The sequence below is a fragment of the Aplysia californica genome, unplaced genomic scaffold (genome assembly GCF_000002075.1).
Source record: "Aplysia californica isolate F4 #8 unplaced genomic scaffold, AplCal3.0 scaffold00292, whole genome shotgun sequence".
Lineage (NCBI taxonomy): Eukaryota > Metazoa > Mollusca > Gastropoda > Aplysiida > Aplysiidae > Aplysia > Aplysia californica.
The window spans coordinates 784636-808365 of NW_004797562.1; the positions used below are offsets into that span (position 1 = coordinate 784636).

The window sequence follows — 23730 nt, forward strand, 5'->3', positions numbered from 1 at the left end:
CCCCCCCTAAAGGCGTTCTGAGTGGCTTTCAGTCAAAAGTTGAGAATTGGCACCAGAAATTTACGGAGGGAAACATTGCTATGTTTATCAACCTTTCACAGCTGTTAATTCCAAAGGAGACCTTGTCTGCTGATTTTCAAATTGGTATTGCTGTACATTTGCAATCACTTGGAGATGAATTCAAGAACTATTTCCTGACCTTGACTGTAGTGAAGAAGTTTTTGTGATAAACCCTTTCACTCCTGGACTAGACATCACAGTCACAGTCATTGAGGTGACATTCACGACGAGCTGTTTGAATTGAGACATGATTCGTCAGCTCGCGACACGTTTCTTGAGAAATCTCTTGCACAGTTTGGTGTTCACTCCTGGAATCATACCCTCAGTTCAGCAAAACAACACTTCGAGTCATTGTCCCATTTGCCTCGACTTACCTTTGCAAAAAGTGGATTTTCTACCCTTGTCAACTCAAGACAAAAGCAAGGAACAAGCTGGATGATGATGATGATGATGTTGATGTGGCATCGTGCTCACAGTTACTGGTCTTTGTGAGATACGTGTTTGAAAAAGATGAGAAAGAAGAATTTTTATTTTGCACCCCACTGGACACCACAGCAACAGGGTATCCTCATTTTTTGAAAAACGAGGGTCTTGAGTCGAAGAATGTGTGTGGCATTTGTACGGATGGTGCCCCAGCCATGATAAGATCTAAGTCGGCTTTCAGACAAAAGTGCAAGACAAAGCACCACACGCAAAAGCATTTACTGCATGATACAGAGATATGCACTAGCTTGCAAAACTCCCAATCCCACTTTGAAGGAAACGTTGGAATCTACTGTTTAAGTTGTCAACTATGTGGAACGCAGCCCCCTAAATACACGACTCTTCAAGGAACTCTGTTCTGACATAAGTGCGATCATGACACACTGCTTTTCTACACTCAAGTTGAACGGTTATCGAAAGGAAACGTTGTATGTCGAGCTGAGAGAGGAGATCAAGTTCTTCCTGGAAGTGCAGGAAAAAGATGAGCTCAGCAGGAACTACTCAAATGATTTGTGGATCCAAAGACTTGCCTATATATGTCTGATATGTTTGACTACCTCAACAAATTCAGTTTTAAACTTCAAGGTCAACAGATACACTTTGTGCAGTTTAAGGGGGGGGGGACTACACCTGGAGGCTATCTCGCTTATTACTGGACCGAATTTTACCAAATTTCACACATATAACAAGCATAGTAAGGAGTCTTAAGATCCACAATCAAATTAGAGAAAAAGTTTCATTTCCATGGATACGCCGCCATATTGGATTTTATTGACATGTCTTACGTAATGAATACCGCACTTATCGCTCATGGAAATTGATTGGGTTTTTTTGCATGAGTGTTCACAAACATTAGATCTAAAAATTTGTCTGTTGTTTTTTTCTTAATCGAATTAGAAAATTTTTAATGAATTTTTTCCTGAGGTAGCATTCAAGTTTGCGAAAAATCTGTGAAAATCCACACTCCAGACACCACCAACAAAAATCTATTCCATATATCAAAAATTCAACTGACGAAGTTTTAGTATTACCTCATCTTTTCATTCTGTGAAAATTTCATGAAGATTGGATGAAAAATGGCGGAGTTATTCAAAAAAGTATAGAGAAAAGTCGCATTTTGAGAAAACGGCCGATAAAGAAAAATAAAATACTGACTTTATGAGGAAATGGCGGTTACAAACATGCCCGGTGTGAGAATAAATACGGTTTTGGGTTTTTTAATGCCATGAAATAGTTGTAGGAGAGGCTGAGGAAGCTTAAAATGCCTACAACACAAATTCCATGATTTTGAGCCGAATTTTGATTTTTGGGGTGTAGCCCCCCCCCCCCCCCCCCCCTAAAGGCGTTCTGAGTGGCTTTCGTTCAAAAGTTGAGAATTGGCACCAGAAATTTACGGAGGGAAACATTGCTATGTTTATCAACCTTTCACAGCTGTTAATTCCAAAGGAGACCTTGTCTGCTGATTTTCAAATTGGTATTGCTGTACATTTGCAATCACTTGGAGATGAATTCAAGAACTATTTCCTGACCTTGACTGTAGTGAAGAAGTTTTTGTGATAAACCCTTTCACTCCTGGACTAGACATCACAGTCACAGTCATTGAGGTGACATTCACGACGAGCTGTTTGAATTGAGACATGATTCGTCAGCTCGCGACACGTTTCTTGAGAAATCTCTTGCACAGTTTGGTGTTCACTCCTGGAATCATACCCTCAGTTCAGCAAAACAACACTTCGAGTCATTGTCCCATTTGCCTCGACTTACCTTTGCAAAAAGTGGATTTTCTACCCTTGTCAACTCAAGACAAAAGCAAGGAACAAGCTGGATGTTGCTGATGATATGCGTCTTGCATTATCCAAGACCTCCCCGAGCATTTCAAGACTGGTTCTTGAACTACAGGCACAGCTCTCTCACTAGTTTATTTTTCTTTAAATCCGTGTGTGTGTGTGTGTGTGCGTATGTGTGTATGTGTGTGTGTGTGTGTGTGTGTGTGTGTGTGTGTGTGTGTGTGTGTGTGTGTGTGTGCGTATGAATGTGTGTGTGTATGTGTGTATGTTTGTGTGTGTATGTGTGTTTGTATGTGTGTATGTTTGTCTCTGGGTGTGTATGCGTGTGTGTGTCTCTCCTTTTTCTCGATTTGCATTTGCTTGAAATAAGAGTGATTTGAAACTTTAAAAGTACAGTTAATTGTCTGTATTAGCTATGTAACGTAGGCCTTATTAATTGTCTGCTGCTGGAATGTACGCATTTGGGGGGGGGGGGGGGATTAAGAGGGTTTGTTTATTACTTTATTTCGGTGTTTGGGTATGAGGGATCGTTCCACTTGTCAAACAATCAAAAGGGGTCGCGGATTGAAAAAGGTTGAGAACCACTGGTCTAGAGGATTTGCCATTTTTCACCTTTCTAAATTTAGTCTCACTTCGTTTTTACAGACGGTCATTTCACACATCATTTTATTGCTGGTCGCCACTGTACAGCACCCTCTTTTGAGCTAAGGTCATGGTGTGTTGCTGTAGGACACATCCCAATACCACCCACCTAAACTCCGTGTCACCGACCACTCCTGACTTTTAAGAACCACTAGGTACAGCCCAAGTTAAGCTTACTGTTTTTGCTCCAAAATAAGATTTAGAATATTTTGATTCCAGGGGGTATCAAATTTTAATACAACGGGTCAATTATTTTGAAGTACATGTATTTTATAACGATACATAACCGTCGAAACTTGCAGTTCTATAAATTCACAATAATGGAAATCTGGCTCTGTATTTTTTTAAAGAACGTTAGACGTTACTTTCGTTTACATCTTGAGGGGTACAGAGTCTGTGATTTATTTTAACAAAATAACAGAAAGGTTGGCCCCAACATAATTCTGTAATATAATACTTTGTGGAAACAGACGCCCGTCAATTTTTGGGTGCATTATGGATTTATTTGTATTACCTTGAAGTTTGTTCATTTACTGCCTTTTTTTTAATGAAGAAAATATCCAGCTTTTTTTTTTTTTTTTTTTTTTTTTGGTAATTTCTTTTACGGCGCTCGCAACTGCATAAGATCATGTGAGCGCGCGGGACACACCTAATACTTTTAATTGGTAGGAAATATTGAATTTTGCCCGGGTGGCGGCCGAAGCCTACTCTTATCGATTTTAGACCACCAAGGGATGTTTAACGTGCGCGACTTGCAAACCGGCCCTCCGAGATTTTTCGCCCTTGTCCGAGAAGACTAGGTGTAGATCTTTCCTACCAGAAAATCAGGGGTGTGGCAGAAAGATAGCTGTAAGAAGGAGTCAAGGAGTAGCAGTAGAAAGGCTGCAGAAAGAGTCAGGAGCCCAGAGGAGGGGGCAAAGGAGGTGAGGGGTGGGGGCAAAGGAGGTGAGGGGGTGGGGGCAGAAAGAGGAGATGAAAGCAGACGACCGAATATTACTAGAGAGCAGGAAAGGAGGTGAAAGGAGACAATTTTAGAGAAAAAAAATGTTCCGTCGCTACCCGGATTCGAACCCGGGACCTTTGAATGAGAGGCCAACACCTTAACATCTAGGCCACGAGAGCCCCCCTATCCAGCTTTCTTTTAAAAAAAAGTCGAGACAATTGCAAATAGTGGAGGTGGGCTCGCCTGGTTTCAGAGGTATAATTAGTGAGAAAATGTCCACCAATTTAAAATCTGGTGACTTCCAAAGCTTTAATTGAAATCCTTGGAAACAGCAAATTTACAGTTTGTGTGCCTTTAATGTTCTGTCCCCGTAGGATTATGCGATTGTGCGGCCGCGTTTTTTCGCGTAATTCTGCAACACTTGCATAATTTTGGATTATCCGCGTTTTTTCACGTTTTTTTCCTTTTTTCACAAAACAATGAATTAACGGCTCATCATTTCACTAAAGGGACGTAATCACCGTAATAAGTCTCATTTAAGTGAAAAGTTGGTTATTTCCCTTGTTGGAAGATCTTGGTTATGGGTTGTGATTTTGTTCCTTGAGCATGTTCAATTTTTCAATCCATCAACAGTTGTTGTGTTAGTCCGAGAGCCGGGTCTATATAAAGTACTAGAACCTTGTTTTTCATCATAACGTTTTTTTCTTTGGTGATTCTGCTTCCTCGGGGTCTCTAGACTTCATATCAGTCGGGGGCCAACTTGTATCTTATGGGCATAATTTTTTCTGCTGGTTGAAATACACCAACCCGTATCATGCAAGAATGATGAAGGAGCGACTAGGACTGGGCAATGAGTCGCTTTACCAAAATACGGATAATATGTTAGTACACCTCTTCGGCAATACGTTATGAACCGCTTCGGCAAAATCTCTTAGATAAACAGGTTAGCATTACTTCATCAACAAATGGGTACACTCACTGCGGCAAACGGGTCAGGAAAGAGAGTTTAGAATCTGAATTCAGATAATATTTCATTGAGAATTATCCGGTTATCCGGACATTTTATCCGGATTTTACCCATCTCTATACCATGTACGAGTCGACCAAGATTCGCGCGAGGCGCGAGGGTACTAGGCGTAACACTAATAGCTCCTCTCGCCGTGATGTCACAGGATGCACCGAAAGGTGCACTGCACGGCCTGCTGTAATAAATATGGACTCAGCTAGCAAAGGAAGGAAACATTGGCAGACAGTGCATCGTCACACCACACCTCCGTAGAAACAAAGAATGTAGGAAACCACTACGTCACCTCGAGGACGTGATGCGATCAGGCTGGTTCATGCAACATGCACATGCATACACACAGTGTCTCTCTCAATTACTTTTAAACTCATACGGGTGCGATAAAGAACCCACCGCTGATCAAATCGAGACGGATAAGTGGTCTACTAGAAGCAAGCTGGCAACAAGATGATGGACTCAGTCAGAGACTTTCAGATGATGCTGAGTTTATACTGCGTCACAAGAACTGTGTGAGCACGCATTGTTCCAGAGACCATATTAAGCGATTTTTACTAAAGCAAAAGACTGAGGAACTTTCTGAAGAAGAACTCAAACGTCATATGGGCAGTACTAGTTCGTTTAATTTTCACGAACATTGTTTTTTTTTGTGGAGAAGCATGCTGACTGATACCCCCGAAAACACCCAGATCGTTGGAAAAAGCCTACTTATTATGCCGAACTGGAGAGGAGAAAGGGAGGAAGATCACCAAAGAAAAACTACAAAAAAAAAAACGTGCCAAGGAACGTGGGGACAAATGGGGAATGGATGTCAACTTCCGTGTGTCATCAACAGTCAGTGATTTAGCAGACGCTAGGTATAAGAGAGACTGCCACTCCTGGTTCTACACAAATTATCCAACGCAATCAACTAGCTCACCTACAAAGCATGACTATGTCTTCGGTATGCTGGTTGACGACATTCGAGGAAACAAATCACGAATGTGGAATAGTGTGGAAGTCCATGAATGCTATATTGAACTTGAGGGGGGGGGGGGGGGGGAGGAAGATAAATCGCGACGTACACTCCTGAACCATGTATCTGAGAAGCTACATCCAGAATTGCTGATCCTGTCTCACCAGGTGTGGCTTCCATCCTCTTCTTCAGGAGCACGGCTTCAGTCTAGATGCGTATTGTAAATGATGAAGGAGACTGTAATGGACGAGCCATATCATGCTTGGTTAGTGTGGTCAAAGCAGAATGTCCAAAGCACAATCGCCATACGTCCCCAACTCGGGATTTGTCATGAATGAGTGCAGCATTTGCTATCGGTCCTTGCAGCCAAAGATCCCAAACTGGATTCTACACTGCCAGCAGCAATGATCGGCCACACTGTTACGAGTACAGTCAGCAACTATTTCACAAACTTGCAACTTGGATTTTGTGTTCTGTTGAGTAGACAGAAGAAATTTATAGACGAGCTTCACACGTATGGAGTCACCACCTCATACGACGAACTAAGGCGCTTTCGGTGTTCAGCTACTGTTGCTATGGCATCTGTTCCAAGAGGATTGGCCTACTTTGACAGTAAACATGGGCTTGTTCAAGTTGTAGCTGACAACTTTGACACGCAGATATCATCTCCAAAAGGCCAGAAATCAACGCACGGCTCAGCAAAGATACTGGCACAAGCCAACACGCAGAAGTCAGAGCAGGTGTGGGAAATGCAAGATATTCCAGCCATCAGGCGTCTCAGCAAAACACGAAACCAAGTCCGATAATCTGACACTTGGTGACGTTGCAGTTCAACGGTACACAGGAAACACGAAACCACTTATGCCGGAAGAACTGAGCCTGCGACATGTCTCATCTCTGGTCTTTCTTGCCACACGACAGGCTTCTCTGAATAGAACTGCAACTCAAGATCTGCCATTTTTTAAACAGGCACTCTGCCAAGATGCAAGACCTGAGTATGGAGGTTATAACACACAACGTACCCGCAGTGCAGAACAACAACCCCAACCAAAGATAGATGTGATGTACAGCCCATTCCTGGACATTATCCCATCTGAGCCAGACACCGTGAAGACAGCCATGGTTGAAGCCAATGGTCTGACACAGCTCACTGGTCATGGATGGACAATATTCACGAGTGACTACCAGCTGTGCAAAGAACTTGTCCACATCACAAGGGTTGACAAGGAACAGTTTCAGAAGTTCATCCCAAGACTTGTTGGTATGCACATGCTGAGGAGTTTTGTTAGTACTGTGGGATACCTGATGGGAGGAAGTGGCATTGAAGACATACTTAGCTCTGCATTTGTGGGGGTGCCAAAAATGTTGACCCGGAAAAAAATATCCACAAAATGTAAAAGCATTGAGACGTCTTGTTGAGGAGTTACTGCGACCCATTCTCTCCAAAACTAACGTGTACACCATGGCTGCACTCACGCAATGTCTCGTCACCAAAAGCACCCAGAGCAAAACCACAAGACTTTGGGTTGAGTGCTCCTTGACCCAGTGTTCATTGTGATGGCCTTTGTTCAGGCTGAGAGAGAAGCTGACTGGACTCTTCACTTGTTTGCTGTGGAAAAGATGTTCCCCTACACCTTTGAGCCTGGAACGTCAACTATGCTCGCTACTGTCTTTACTATCTCCGATCCATGCAGCGCCTGCATCCACACGTTTTTTTAGAATGAAATACTTTAAAGTATATATATATATATATATATATATATATATATATATCTCCTATAGAGGCATATCTCTTCTCAGCCATGTGGGGAAAATGTATGCAAAAATCCTAGAGCGACGTACTCGCGCAAAAACCGAACATCTTCTCAGTGACACCCAATTTGGCTTTAGAAAAGGAAGAGGGTGCACTGATGCAATCTCCGCACTCCGACAACTGTGTGAGAGGGCTTTGGAATACGACAAAGATCTCCACCTCGTATTTGTGGATCAAGAAAAAGCCTTTGATCGAGTAAATAGAAACAAACTATAGAAGATCTTAGAGAAGTACGACATCAAGGGACAACTGCTAGACAACATCAGGGCTATCTATGCCAACAGCAGAAGCGCTGTCCGAACTACCAGTGGAACATCGGACTGGTTTCCAGTAACATCCGGAGTGAGACAGGGCTGCAATCTCTCCCCTCTGCTCTTCGTGATCTACATGGACCAGATAACAAAAGAGGCCAATCCAGACCCAGAGGCACTCAACGAACTCATGTTTGCAGATGACCTGGCAATGATTAACAACAAGACTCAGCTACAAGAGCATACAAACCAACTAAATGCGAGCTGCGAAAAATATGACATGAAGATCAGTATAAGCAAGACCGAAGTCATGACAATTAGCAGGAGACCAGGTAAAGTGGATATCAACATCAATGGATCCCAACTAAAACAAAGCAGAGAATTCAAATACTTGGGCAGCATTTTCACAGAAAATGGAAAATTAGATCGAGAGATAGAGACTAGATGCCAGAGAGCCAACGCAGTCAGCTACCAACTGGGCCCTCTCCTGAAACATCCCAATATCCCCATGAGCACCAAGGCGAAGCTCATCAACGCCATTTTCCTTCCAACGCTCACATATCAGTGCCAGACATGGACTCTAACAAAAGCCCTAGAGAGGAAACTGGTCACATGCGAGATGAAATGCTTAAGAAGAGCGGTCAACAAAACAAGAAGAGACAAAATTAAAAATGAAGTCATAAGGGACACCGTGGGAGCAACACCAGTCCTACCACACATTGAAAAACAAAAGGTCAAGTGGTTCGGACACCTCACGCGGATGCCCTCAAACCATCCAGCTCTGAGAGCATACAACATTAAATATTCTGGATGGAGAGCCAGAGGAAGACCAAGGCGACGATGGAGTGAATCTGTGGCAGACACCCTTAAAGATCATGGGATGTCCCTCCTACAGGCCACACGACTTGCTGCAGACAGACACCTGTGTCTCCCCGCGACACCCCAGGGTACAAGCGGAAGAAAAAAAAAGTAAAAGTAAAGTAAGTATATATATATATATGTGTGTGTGTGTGTGTGTGTGTGTGTGTGTGTGTGTGTGTGTGTGTGTGTGTGTGTGTGTGTGTGTGTGTTGTGTCGCCCTCTGCCACGAGGAAGAACTTATCCATGCGAGGTCGTGATTTTAATGCGACGATTTCAAGTGTATTGCGGATCAGCACATTTATGAAAACTATATGGCGGCCATCTTGTTTTCTTTGAAGTTGTCATTTTATCGAATATTTGAAGTGTATTTCATCAAGAGTGGTTACTTTTGTCATACTGAATGCTATTTAATTAAGTTTGTACATTTTTATGTCTTTTAAATGAATGATATCCCTCACAACATCCTTTACTCGAAATTCTTTGGCGGCCATCTTGGATTTTCACTTTTAAACAAAAATGCCCAAAGTTTAGCATTTGGCCCCCATTAGATTTGAAATCAGCAATGAAAACTCTGTTAGAATCACCAAAGAAAAAAACTTTATGACGCAAAACAAGCTTTTTCATCTGGCGCTCGGACTATGTTCTCAAGTCTGCTGATGTTTCATGTTTGACAGGTGTCCCTGGTTTTAGTAATGTGCCAGCATCAGAGGTCCAGATGTCCTTTTTAAAATTTAAAAAAAAAATTTTTTCTTTCCTCTATAGATCAAGATCTAAAGCTGAAAGTTACAGAGATTATTTTTTTTTTTTTTTTTTTTTTTTTTTACTGATGTGTATTGTTTTCTTTTCCAAATACACAACAAATTACTGATACTGATATGTTCTGTTTTCAATTTTTCTGTACATAAAACATGAAAATTCGTGTTGAAAAAGTGCAAAACATGTCGCGAATGGTGTTACGCTAACTTGCATAATTTTTTGCATAATTTTGCTTTTTTGTGCATAATTTGGCCTTCTAAATTTGTATAATTCTACGGGGACAGTTTAATCAACGTTTGTTAGTACAATCCACACAGAAATGTGTTTTTAAAGGATGTTAAAGGTGTTGAGCCAAAAAACAAAAATTCGATAAAAATTGCCAAATGTTAAAGCCGTCTCACAAATTATAGAGATTAATAACTGATGGACTAGAATCTTTTTTTAACGCCGGCGACGAATGTGAACAAACAACCAACAACTAAGCTTACAGGGGCACTGGGACAAACTTGTGCCCTACAAGTTTACGAAGTATGACGTCACTGGCTGTGAGAATTTGTTGCTGTGCATTAAAAAAATATTTTTCCCTTTTCATGGGGATGTTGGTTGGGCGGGGGGAGGGGGGGGTGGTTTGTTTGCTGGGGGGGGGGGGGGGGGCCAGGCGGGCCCAACTTTTTTTCAGGAAACCTTCAAACCTGTTTTTGGCCCCCCTCTTAAAAGAAAATGTCCCCCCGGTGGGGAATTAAAACAATTTTTCCCCGGAAATTGGGGGGGCGTAGCCGGAGACTCGAGTTCCACTCCCCAGTGGGGAGACTTTTACTTTTAAACTCAAGTATCTCGGTTTTTCTGCAGTAACATATCGCTTTCATCCCGAGAAGACAAGGCGGACGCCACTTCCTTCAAATGCAAATATCTCGAATTCTATTTGAGATAGAAAGATATTAATTTGTTCACCCAAAGCAGATAAACTAGCTTTAAGATGATACCAATAACTCCATACGACCCCCCAAAAAAGAAGAAACAACAAAAGTACAACAACAACAACAACCAAGCGACAAACATACACACGAACAAACAATCAAACAGAAACCCCGATGAGTGCCTGATTCCACCCTATAGTGATTGAAATTTTATTTCTCATATGTGCATACGGGGATCATTGCTGTTGTTCATGGGAAAAAGGAGTAGGCTGGGTAGGGCGGTGACACTGAAAGCGGAAGGTGGGTGGAGAGTAATGGGGTACAGTTGGGTGGTGCAAAGGGAGGGGGGGGTGGAGTGGTGTAGGGGTGAGTGGGATGGGGTAGGGGGGGGATGGAGCGTTAAGGTGGGGTGGAGTAGAATGGGCTGGAGTAAAGAGTAGTGGGGTGTAGTGGGGTGGGTGGGACGCAATAGGTGGGATGGGGTGAGATGAGGCGGAGGTTGGGGTTGAGGTCTGTGAGATGTTTGGGATGGAGTTGGGCCCGGGTAGGGGTGTTGCCGAGGATAATTCCTATAAACTATAAAAGCCATGGTCATTGGTCATGCTTTGGTAATCCCCCAGTCTCCCGTGCCGCCGATGCTTGGAGGTATGACAGTTTACAATCTGTGGCAGGCTGTCCGGTAAGTGTGTCACTAGTCTAGATTTCGATACCTTAGAAATCTAGAATGTTCTATCTGACATTTTTGGCCGTTTTGAGTTACTAAGACAATGAGGCCAGAAACCAAATTAAATGTTCTATCTGTTCAATGAAAATCGTAAGAATATTAGGAGTCGTTGTCATGATATTCAAAGAATTGCATTCGAAAAAGCTTGAAATACTATGAAACTCAACATTTTTAAAGTAAAATGTTCCAAAACTAGGCCCTGAGCAGATAGAACTTTGTAATTCTATGGAATGGAAGCGTAGTGTTTACACACCTCTGCACCATGCGCAGTGTCTCTAGTGTTAGCGGTTAGGTGCTTTCCTTACAGGGAATCAGACTTAATCTGCTCACCTCACTAGCTTCAACAGCACAAAGTCTGCTTCGACTATCAAGGCACCTCGGAAATAGCGGGTCGCAAGAGTGTGACAAACATACAAAAGAAGTAGAGGAAAATGACGATAGTAAGGATTACGAAAGAAAAAGCAGCAGTTCCCTGTTGCAGTTCAGGCACAGTTATGAGCATGTCATTGATGAATCGGCCCATTTACAATTACAATTCTACAGTGCATAAGAACTCAAGATGTTAATGTCCCCTCTATGGGAATGGCCTAATGGCACTTCAGTCAGTAGCATCCCCCTGGGGTTATCCAAAACAATTGCTTGAGAAATATTTGATCAAAATTAATTTCTACATGTGGAATAGGTAATAAAGGATTCATATTGCAGATATAGTTGTGAAAAATGTTGCCTTCTGAGTTAAGGACATTTGAACATCTTGTCAGCAACATGATATACTACACCCAAAGACACACACCAAAAACAAAGAAAAACCAACCCCAAACTTTTAAGAATAGGCTTTTATTCTTGCGTATGTATCAACATACAAATTTGAGGTATACCATAATATGCCATAATATAATGCATGCAACAGGATAATATATGTGTATGATACCAATATTTCTGTGACCTCGGGTAGTGACGCTATACCACATAGTCACATGAGGGAGGACACACAGGTACCAGGAAATCACGAAACCTGACAAATCATTTAAAAAACCCAACATGATTGTATAGTCGAACCAGCTCTTTTTTTTCTTCATGTTTTTATGCCAACAAAACAATTTAGATTATTTAGAAGGCGAACTTCGACCCTGCCTGTACAGGTCAACCTGGGATAAGAGAAACAACATCCAAGCAGAAAGATCGAGATACTTGATAAAAATGTCTCCCTTCTTGAAAATCGAACTTGGGTCTCCTGTGTGCGACAGCGAAGCACTGTACTCTGCTTCTTAAAGACTTAGCTTAAAGTTTACCTGAAAGTAAAAGTTTAAAAAGTTGTAGACGTCTTTGAAATTATTTTCTGCTTCCTACCCCCCCCCCTACCGCTTCTTCTAAACCTTCCCCAAAACAGAACAAAGTAAGGTCACAGCTGCACAACATCACAAGCATAATCGTATTATAGACCTATGTATATCCATAGTACTATAAATATTCTTAATAGTAATAATAATTACTGTAAATCTAAAATCAAGGCAAGTCAATTAAAATTGATTACACGGAATAAGACAATTTGCTGAACAAAATCTTGCCACAGGTTGTTGGAGGGAGCCACTGGAAGGCTGTACTTCTTTTCTTTCCCTCTGTTGTTTCTGTCTGTCTGTCTGTCTGGATTTTCCCCTGCTCTTCATGACTATTTCATTTTATGCACAGTAAAATTGTAATTGTAAATGGGCTGATTCATCAATGACATGCTCAATGACTTTACTCAAACTCAAAACTATCTTAAATAAAACTCCAAAACTTGTAACTTTTAGATATCAGATCTACATTGAAAAGAAAAATGTGGATCAAAAAATGTCTGAAAACAATCAGATCTATATGACAATACTATGAAATAATGCACATACAAATAAATGTATCCTCAATTTTTAGGCATGTAGAGTCATTAGTATCATCTTAAACTTTGTTACTTTTCTTCCTTTGTGGGAAGTGCCTTTCATCAACATTTTTCATAAAATCCACAAAGAAATGCTTTTTACAATGGGTATAAAAGGTACTGAGATAAACAAACCCCCTCCCCCAAATTGATAAATTTGTTCAACCATAGGGAAAATGTCGGGATCTACAAATTTATCATTTTATTAGTGAAAGCCTGATTTCACCACAACTATTCAACATATAATATTCCCATAAAACATAATGCTGGGATGCCACTGGGATTTTGTGAAAATATCTGAAAATGAACTAAGTTCCATTTGCAAACAAAAAGACATTGAATAGACAACCAATATGTAGTTTACCAACAAATGTTTAAAATTATAACTGTTTTTCTCATGAAAGCAAAGGAAATAACAAGGGGACAAATAACAGAAACAACTGGGAACAACAAAGAAGGAAAAACTGCACCTGTAAGAAAGAAATAAAATGTCTTGATATGACATTCATAATTTATAATTTCCATAGTATGTATTTGAGGAAGCAACGAATATAGAGACGAGGTGGGGAGGAGAGGGGAATAGAGGGTTTTGGCAGCAACCAGTTTCTCATTCTTTCAGATAAAGACAAAAAATTCAGATCACACTGGCATTTGTAAAAATTAATCTTTAAACACAACCCTACACAGCCGTAAACGGCAAACGGCCTGGCCTCGATAGGCAGGACGTCACAACGCCGTAAGTACAAAGTATCTAATATCGAAAAGTTGATAAAATGAATAAATATGTCCTGAGTTAGAGAGCACGTCTCGACAAAATCACGACACGTGACATCGTATCTCCTTTTGCCCTGTGGTTCCATTAAAGCTGTCAATACTGAAAGGATTCATCCAAAAATACGACAAAGATAGTCTATACAAAAACTGACTGATCATCGATGACAAAAAAACTCTGACAAGTACAAAAAAAAGGCTTGATACAAAAATATGACAAAGACTGGCGGTTGTCCCAGATCACAATGAGGTATCTTCTTTTGACATCACGGGGGGGAAAAACCCTCTCAAAAGCTGTAAAAATTGACCCAAAAAATCTGTCACCGATTGAGTGACAAACAGACCTATAATTCTTCGACTTACATTTCCATTACAATTAAAGTTAAAACATTAAAACAAAACAACAAAAAAACATAGAAATCCTTCAATCCCAACAAGCGCATGAACAGTTGGTGAGACAAAATACACACACATCTGGCTCACACACTGAAGTCAGCGCTGTCCCTACCCTTCACTCACACTCCCCTCAACATTGCTTTCTTAAAATCGGATACAAATTACAATTTGTCATGGTGGATGTATATTATATATATAATAATATCTATATATCATATTGATAATGATTCCACAACTTGCAGCAACTGTAAAAATTTACAACACTTAGCGACTTAAATATTATGAATTTCTTGATTACTGAATAAAAATGATTCACAAATTCAGTCCGTCAGACTTTACACATTGCAAAAAAGCAGTGGTAAAAAATATATACATTCTCAGAAATCGTACACTTAAGTGGGATACACACTGCCCCTTAAGTTTCAAGCGCTCAATATGCTCTCATAATAGAATTGTCAGACAGAAGATGTAGAAAAATAACTAGTGTCACATCGCACTTCTTTCAGGCACTCCTCAACTTTTGGGAATACGGAGGTATTGGTACCAGCGTAAGGTCTGTTCACTTGTCACATTTTCATAAAAATAAAATATCCATCTATTTTGAAAAGAAATGGAGACATTTGGGGTTGAAGCAGGTGGGGGTTGTCAGAGGTAAAATAGGTGAGAAAAAGCTCTTCCAAGTTTGGCGACAACGGGCATAAAAACGCTGGTTTCTTCAATTTCATTATTTTGATGAGCACCTGATTTCACCACAATACCCCACCGCTGACAAACTTTTTATACATAGGACAAGAGTCCCTCTTGATTCACAAACTTTCTCACCCTTGAGCACAGCTTTCTAAGGCTTTGGAAAGTCTTAAAGTTTTACTTGAAGCTCCTTCTATAACACACAGTGTGACAATAAAAACATCGAAGAACAACACTGAAAAGAGTAACCAGACCTGTCAACCACTGCAACCAATAATAAGAATTGTCCTCAAAACCCTCACAAAAAATAGGAGATTATGTAACAAACTGACCGCGGTAAATAGATGTTTCTATTGTTATTACATGAAAAAGAAACAAATATGTTGCTACAAATGTGTATGTTCACATTATTTGTGAAAAGTCATGCAAATAAAAGACAAGTAGAAATTTGTATTTTCACATCATTTACAATACGTTGCACAAGACAGGATCAAAACAGAATTCAAGCAAAAATTTAATTTTAGGATAATCTGATTGGGGTTCTTTCACAACAACAACAAAAAATTAATATAAGTGAAAAAAATTTGAAGAGCTCCTATGTTTAGAGTGGTTGGCAGATTTGATAAGCAGTCATACATACGTATCTTTTATCTTATATATATATATATATATGTGGAGGCAAGTATCAGTATGCATTAAATGCAAAATCAATACAAAAGAACTATACACGTCTTTTTATATATCAATTAAAATTGTGAAAATGTTATACAATAATATACATAATATCTCAGGTTCTCGTATAAAGTTTAAAATCCACAACTGTAAACAGAAAACACAAAAGACTTGCATACCTGACACAGTCAGACCTGAAGTATGCCCAACAGACCCGTAGACCAACAGCAAGACCCACGAGGATATGTCATGATGTCACAAATACAATTATCTCATTCTCTACAAAATTTTCTACCCTCCCGGATGTAATTTCTTTACCCCCCAAAAATGTACATTTCTGCTTTAAAATCTTTTATTTAAGAAACTTAAACCATTCTGACTTTGCAAAGTAAAACTAAGCTGTGCTGCGAACTAACGTGAAAACAACCAGCATAAGTCCTGATGATTCGTTTTAGTAGGTTTTGCGGTACTCACAACTGCATAAGGTCATATGAGCACCAAGGGGTGGCTGTCAACAGAGAAGTCCTTACAGGGACTCACCTCTCTAGCTTCAACAGCACAAAGTCTGCTTTAGTTTTTTTTTAGTTTAGTATGGGGTTTTACGGTGCTCGCAACTGCATAAGGTCATATGAGCGCGCGAAACACATGTTAGTTTTTTATTCGCAGTTCACTGTACGGCTGGGTACGGTTCATTTGATCTTAAAAAGTTAAAATATTTAAAATTTGGAGTAAATCTATATTCTCAATTTAAAACAACTTTCATAAAAATTTTTTATAATTCAATTTAGTTCTAAAATTTTCCATACAGGTCACTGCCTTCATAAACTCCAAAATTCTGTTGGGACCAACGATGGAAAAAATGTCTTGCAAATTTTTGCATTTAAAGTATTTCCTTCGGATCTCTCTTCAAAGTCTAGACATTCGGTTAAAATGTGTCTAATGGTAAAATCAGTGTCGTATCCGACACAGAACGGCTTCTCATCTCCCGGAAGGAGATATTTGTGTGTTAGGGCCATGTGTCTGATGCGTAATCGAGTAAAAATGACTTTGTCTCTTCTGGAGAGGTTCGAAGGATTTCCCGGTCCCAGTTTGGGTTAATATTGTGGAGTTTGTTACCCGTCTGTTTTTTCCAGTGGCTCTCCCACAGAATGGAGGTGTACTTTTTTAGTTTATTTTTAAAGTCAGTCTGTGGGAGAATGTTCGTTGTTGTCCTCAACAGAAGGGATAAGGATTTCTTCGCCAGGTCATCTACCTGCTCGTTTCCTCGGATGCCCACGTGGCTAGGTATCCATGCGACCATGACATTTTTTCTTGTTTCAGAAAAGGTGTGAATTTTCAGTCATGGCCTAACTATTTTTGGGCGTAGGAGTGTGTAGTTTGAGAGTGAGGTGATGTAAGACAGAGAGTCAGAAAGGATAAGGAAAGATTTGTTAGGAGAATTTTCTAAGGAGTCCAGTGCCATGTCAATGGCAGTGGCCTCCGCAGAGAAAATGGAGGCTTCGGGATGGAGTCTCCTCAGGTGTGTACTGTTTGAAGATAGGGCTGCGGCGCCCACGTCTTTTTTGGAGCCATCTGTGAAGATAAGCTCAGCACCGGGGTATTTTTCTACAAGTTTTTCGTATTCTGCTTTTAATGTTTTGGTGTTTGTACTTTCTTTGTCATGTGTGGTCAGTTTTAAGTCTACTTTTGCCTTGGTGAGGTGCCACGGAGGGAGGTCAGGGAAAAGAAATTGTTGGATGTCTTGTTTGGGAAAGTGTAAGTTTTTGAGGTTCTCAAGGATTTTGAGGTCAAAGGGATTGATGAATTTTTCGTTGTTTTGGAATTTGTTTATGGTTTCTGGGTTTGTTTTAAAAATGCAGTTGTGTGCTAGGTTCTCTGGTGTTGAGCTTTGTTTAATTGCGTATTGTAGTGAGAGTTGTGTGCGTCTGAGTGAGAGTGGTGGTATGTTTTGCTTCGGCCTGGAGGCTCTCCACCGGGGAAGTGTGGAAAGCCCACAGAGCGAGGCGGGGTACTTGGTTTTGTACTGGGTCTAGCATTTTCAGGATGTGTGGTTTTGCTGATCGGTAGACTTGACAGCCGTAGTCAAGCCTGGACCGGACAAGGGAAATGTACAAGCGGAGGTGTTTTGAGTCCCCGCCCCACTCTGGATGCAATAGAATTTTCAAAGCGTTTAACGCTATCTGGCACCTCACAGAAAGTCTTTGATGTGTGGTATGAATGTGAGTTTTTTGTCAAATATAATGCCGAGAAAACGAGCCTGGTCCTGGACGTGAATCCTTTTCCTGTATAGTGTCAAATCCGGTTGCAGCACCTGCAACCTGTTTCGACTATCAAGGCACCCTGGGAATAGCAGGTCACAAGAGTGAGACAACCATACAAAAGAAGTAGAGGAAATGACGATAGTAAGGATTAGGAAAGAAAAAGCAGCAGTTCCCTGTTGCAGTTCCTGCAGTTATGAGCATGACATTGAAGAACCAGCCTATTTACAATTACAATTCTACTGTGCATAAGAACATGTTAATGTCCCCCCTTTGGGAATGGTCTAAAGACACTTCAGTCTGTAGCACCTCCCTGGGGGGTGAGTCCTGCTCGTTCATATGTGTCACGACACGGTGGAATCAGGCGTTTGTCAATTTTTGGTCATGTGGAGTTATTGGTATTATCCAAAGCTGATTTATTTGCCTTGCTTCATATGAAATAAATATCCATGTATCTTAAATAGACTTCAAGATATTTGCGATTGAAGGACGTGAAGTCGCCTGGTTTCAATGTTGAAATTAGCGGGAAAATGCCCGCCAGAGTTCGGTAACTCCAATAGCTAAAGAGTCCTTGAAAACAGAAAAATGAAAATTTTTGTGCCTTTAATCAATGTTTTCTAGTAAGATTCACAAGGAAATATGGTTTATATGGACTTTAAAAGAGGTTGAGCCAAAAAATAAAAATTCGATAAAAATTTGCAAACTGGTGGAAAATTGCATGTTTCTCCAATTTCTGTATTTTGACGAGCACCTGATTTCACCATGCTGCCTCACATATGACCTTATGTAGTTGCGAGTGCTGTAAAACTCTTAATAAACAGAAAAGGCTCTGCCGTAGTGAATGAGTTATTACATAGCTGAGACAAAGATGCAGATCCTCACACTAGGAGACCACTCCCTGGGTTCGAACTTCTGCTGTGCGGGGCACACTTCAGATTATTTGGCGACTAGAGGATTGGTCCACACTGCTTGAGGGGCAAAAAAATCTGGTAACTCACCATCCGAAATAAAACATCACATTCTCATAGCATAAATGGGGGAGGGGGGGGAGACTCATCGTACAACACAACATTAGTAGCAAAGTAGAAAGTAGACTTCAAGAGTTTAAAATTAATCTTTTACAGCAGGAGTCTCAAAATCATGGCCCTTGAGAAGATATTTTGCAACCCCCCCCCCCCCCCCCCACTTGACATCAAAATAAATTTTAGTGTGGGTGTGGACCACACATTTTGGCAAAAGGAGAGGGATACAACACCTTGGTGGGGGTCACCTGATGTCAGAGGTAAAAATCGGCAAGAAAATGGTCGCCAAACTCAAGTAATTCCCAAAGCTCAAGTGTCCTTGAAAGCTGCAAATTTACAATTACAGTGCTTTTCATCAGTGTTTGTAAATGGACATGGAAGGTGTTGAGATCCCCCCCCCCCCCCCCAACATTTGATAAAAATTGCCCAATGGGCGGAAAAATGTCAGTTTCTTCAATTTCATTATTTGGATAAATGCCTACGATCACCACGATGATACAAAAATGTTACATTATCCGACGTGTTCATTTCACCCCGCTGATGCCTCCATCGAGATAATGGGGATACTATTCCTGGATTAGAGTTACATTTTGTCTCTAAGTACCAGGCCTTTGATTATATACACGGAAATAATAATCAGCTATAATAATGCTGCGGCTGTAAAGACATACAGCGCAAAGAAGGCGATGAACAACAACCTGTCAATCACTCGGCCTAGCTCCTCCCATTCCTGGTTGGCGTTCTCGTACGCCGAGTCGGCGGCCATTTTGCCTACGATGAACTTGACGTAGCAGGCGAGCTGCGACCACTTCTTGTCTTCCGCCGACCCTGAGGTGGCGGGGGACTCCGACGAACCGTCTGCCGAGTTGTTCAACAGCTGGTCGGTGACCCACCAGAGCCCCTCCCCCTCCACTTCCTGTAAGGTCGGCTCGTTCCCCTCCCCCCTTGACAGATCAGCAAGATGGATGCCGCTGGCCGCGGCATTGGCCGAGATGTCGCTGCTGTACAGGTTTCTGACTGGGCCGAAGTCTCCGATGCAAAGAAATCTCCGCAGACTTCCTCTACCCAGGAACAACTGAAACAAGAGCATCAAAAATTTTAACACTAATGGAAATTTATATAGCGACTAATCTCTAGAAGGCTGTAAGCGCTGTGCAATGCAAAAGACATACACACACACACACACACAACTCCCAGTCCCACACATGTCCTCACATTTAAAAATTTACTGGCAAAGGATAGTGTTGAACAAAGTCCACCATGAAAAGTCTCAAGACACAGGCAATCTGTTTAAGCCCAAACTTTGAGAATTTTTCCATTTTTACACCCTCTCAAAACTATCAAAGATGCACCTTCCAATTTTGGAAGAACACCTTTTTTAAACTGATTACGCTGACCAAACAAATTTTTGTCTCGAAACTGCTGTGAATAAGAAAAAGGCATTTTGTCAGCACTGCTGTTCAGGATAAAGAACTTAGCAGAAAATTGGTGTTGACAGTAGAAACACACACCCTCTGGCAGTCTCCAGGTCACAGGATTCGCTGTCTTCACCTGGCCCACTTATAGGTCTGCAATGGCGTCACCGTCCTCATCTCCATATTCCCCAATATCCCCATACTTTCAAACAACTAGCAAATCCAAGTCAAAATGTAAAATTTGCCACCATTTCTTAGTCATTCTAGTGTTCACGTTTTGTGCCTGCAAGACTAGACCCGTGTTTATCGATGGCTTGCAAGTCTAGCGGTAAAGTAATACTACCAAACTTGGTACGAATGTTCGGATTTCTAATTCATAAACACAAACCCACACCGTTCTAGGGGTAAAATCTACGAATAGAAGAATTAGAGTCAGCCAAGTAGTGCGACGTACTTGTAACATCTCACTGGCAACCAGGCACTGCAAATTTTGCCCACATCCATGATGGCTATGGTGTCGCACAAAAATAGAAAAAACACATTTTCGTGATGCACCAGAGACGTTATCAGGCAACAAAGAGGTTTACGTTCTCTTACCACTCACCGAATGTGCCCAAGCTGGGACAGGTTTCCGGCGAGCTCCCCGCACACAGATGTTAGCCACAATGACCGAGGCCACCACGCTTATCGACGTGAGGATCATGGTGCCAAGGTAAAACGAACCTGTCAGGAGAGACAATTATTTCGCAGAAGCTGTGGTGAGAATTTGGACAGGAAAAACAAGCATGATGAGACAATTATATTTGTGTGTGCCTAAAGAAAGGTACCAAAAGTCGGATTTTGGCCATTTCGAGTTAAGGGTTGTACCTTATAGGAAATTCATTGCTGAACACAGGGTTTTTTAAATTTCAAACTGGAAGAACTGTATATGCACACATGACAGCCCCCAAACTCTAAAGATGCAATAAATTCCCTGAGTAGAAGAGAACAAGTCACGATCTTTCGCCTGCGAACACAACACATACCACTAAATTCCTACATTAATAGGATCCGCAAGGATACCCCACCTGACTGCCCATTGTGCGACTGCCAGGATGAAACAGTACCACACCACCTCTTTAACTGCCCAGCACTTTGCGACCTGCGTAGCACCTACCTACCTGCCTCCCCAGACATTGGAAATACTCTATACAGTGACAAAGCACAGCTGATTAAAACCTGTAAATTCTTTGCCATATTGACAGACCGAAGGGCTAGAACCCAAATGGCTGCTGGATCGGAAAAGTCAAATAAAGCAAAGTAAATTTCTTAGATATCCCAAGTAGTTTTTGAGATATTGCACATTTTGAGAGATAGGGTATAAAAATATAATTTTGAGAAAATGAGCTTTTTTAAGTTTAACAAACGTGAGAACACATACAAACTTTAAAAAATGAATTTTTGAATGTATTTATTCATAGGAAATTTATTTCCAATTTGGCATTCAGTTGACATCGATATCATGAATGGAATACAATGGTAAAACATAGCAGGGAAGAGAAAACATGCTTCAACAATAGATTTTAACACCTTCTAAAAGCAGTTTTCATTATTTGTTTTTATAATACCCTTCCCTCAAAATAATTCAAAATAAAGCATTTAGAAGTCAAATCAATTAAAACCTTTTGAGCATATTGTAAAAACAATTTTGGAACAATCTTTTTTTTTTTTTGGAAACACATTTTGGTCCCAAAAAATTGTTTGTCTTTACCAGCCTGAAGCTCGAAATGGTCTGGGGCGACTTCTGGTACCTTTCTCTAGGCGCACACCTTGTGTGCCTGAAGAAAGGTACCATAAGTCGGATTTTGGCCATTTTGAGTTAACGGTTGTACCTTACAGGAAATTTCTTTTAACGCATTGTTAAAACATGGCGGAACAATCATTTTTTTAATGGAAACACATTTTGATCAAAACAGTGATTTTTTTGTCATTATCAGCCTGTAGCTGAAAAGGGTCTGTTGCGACTTTTGGTACCTTTCTCCAGGAACACACACATATGTATCACAGCATAATGAAATCAGGTGCTCGACAATTTTCGGGCAAACAGAGTGATCTATATCACTTTAAAACATGTTCATTTGTCTTACTTTTGGTGATTAAAATAACCATCAATGGAATAAAAGTCTAGCAAATATTTGTGACTGAAGGAGGAGGGGGTTGCCTATGTCAGAGATCAAATTAGTGAGACAATGGCCACCAAAGTAATTAAGTTTCCAACATATATGTTTGGGGCCTTGAGTCACTGTTGCAGTATTAAAATTTGTGATTTTCATGATTTTAAAAGAAATTTGAAGATTCAAGTAGTTTGCAGAAACAAAATGAGCATAGCAAAAAAATAAAGAATGTGCGAAAAATCTCTGGTGTACAGTAAAGTAAAAGTTAAGTTGTTCCCACATCCGATCCAGACATTGGGGATTGCCTTGCTAGTGAGACAACTTCCTGGGCCTTCGGCATATTGTGATAGGGTGGCCAGTTCCTTTCCACGCCACCTTTACTTCCCCAACTCGAAGTCAGGTACCCATTACTGCTGGGTGGGCAGGAGACGGCGAAAAAAATCCATGTCCGAACCGAGGCTCGAACCCGGACTTTCCGCTTCAGAGACGAGCACACTAACCGCTTCGCCACCGCACCCTCTGGTGTACAGTAAATGACACCTAATTGACACACTCTGGGCATTGATCTATGGTTAAAAGGCAAACAACTTAGTTTTAGTTTAGTTTTAGTAAGAGTTTTACAGAATTTGCAACACAATAAGGTCATATATAAGTGCTGAAGATTAGAGGTGTTACAAGAGAGTAACAAACATAAAAAAGAAGGAGGGGAAAAAAGGACGATATATATTTGACCGGAAAAAAGAAGCAAACCACACCCGAGCACCAGCTAACTACCCACATACAACTTACATATTCTGGGCATAGATCCATGGTTAAAAGGCACGGCTTGCTGCAAGATGGACATGAGAACTGTAAGTGTCAGCAACAGAAGTAGTCCTGTGGGGGGGGAGAAAGTGGGAATGTTTTAGTTTTTAGCTTCAGTAAGAATTATACAGCACTTGCAACACAAACAAGTCAAATAAGGCTCAAAGAGAGAGGTATTATTAGAGAGAAAAATACAAACAAAAGCAAGAGGAAAGATAAAGACGAATGATGTTTAGTTTAGTTTTAGTAACAGTTTGTTAACAGTAGAGGTTTTACGGAGCTGGCAACTGCATAAGGTCATATGAGCGCCAAAGGCTGGATGTCAACAGAGAAGTCCTTACAGAGGGAATTAAGCTTACTCTGTTCACCTCTCTAACTTCAACAGCACAAAGTCAGCTTCGACTATCAAGGCGCCCTGGAAATA

The 23730-nt window shown here is 40.9% G+C and overlaps 1 protein-coding gene across 2 annotated transcripts in view; it reads right to left on the bottom strand.

Moving 5' to 3' along the window:
- Window positions 1-19346: 19346 nt before the first annotated feature.
- Window positions 19347-23730, bottom strand: part of LOC101853242 (neuronal acetylcholine receptor subunit alpha-10-like) — a 30687-nt gene continuing 26303 nt past the window's right edge. Inside the window, exons 8-10 of one of the 2 annotated variants that reach the window (XM_013084418.2) lie at window positions 23292-23378; window positions 20954-21072; window positions 19347-20009 (exon numbers count right to left, since the gene is read on the bottom strand). In XM_013084418.2, coding sequence (XP_012939872.1) covers window positions 19575-20009; window positions 20954-21072; window positions 23292-23378 — 641 coding nt within the window. In that variant the 3' untranslated portion in view covers window positions 19347-19574. The remainder of the gene's footprint in view (window positions 20010-20953; window positions 21073-23291; window positions 23379-23730) is intronic. The other variant, NM_001280814.1, reaches the window with a different exon arrangement.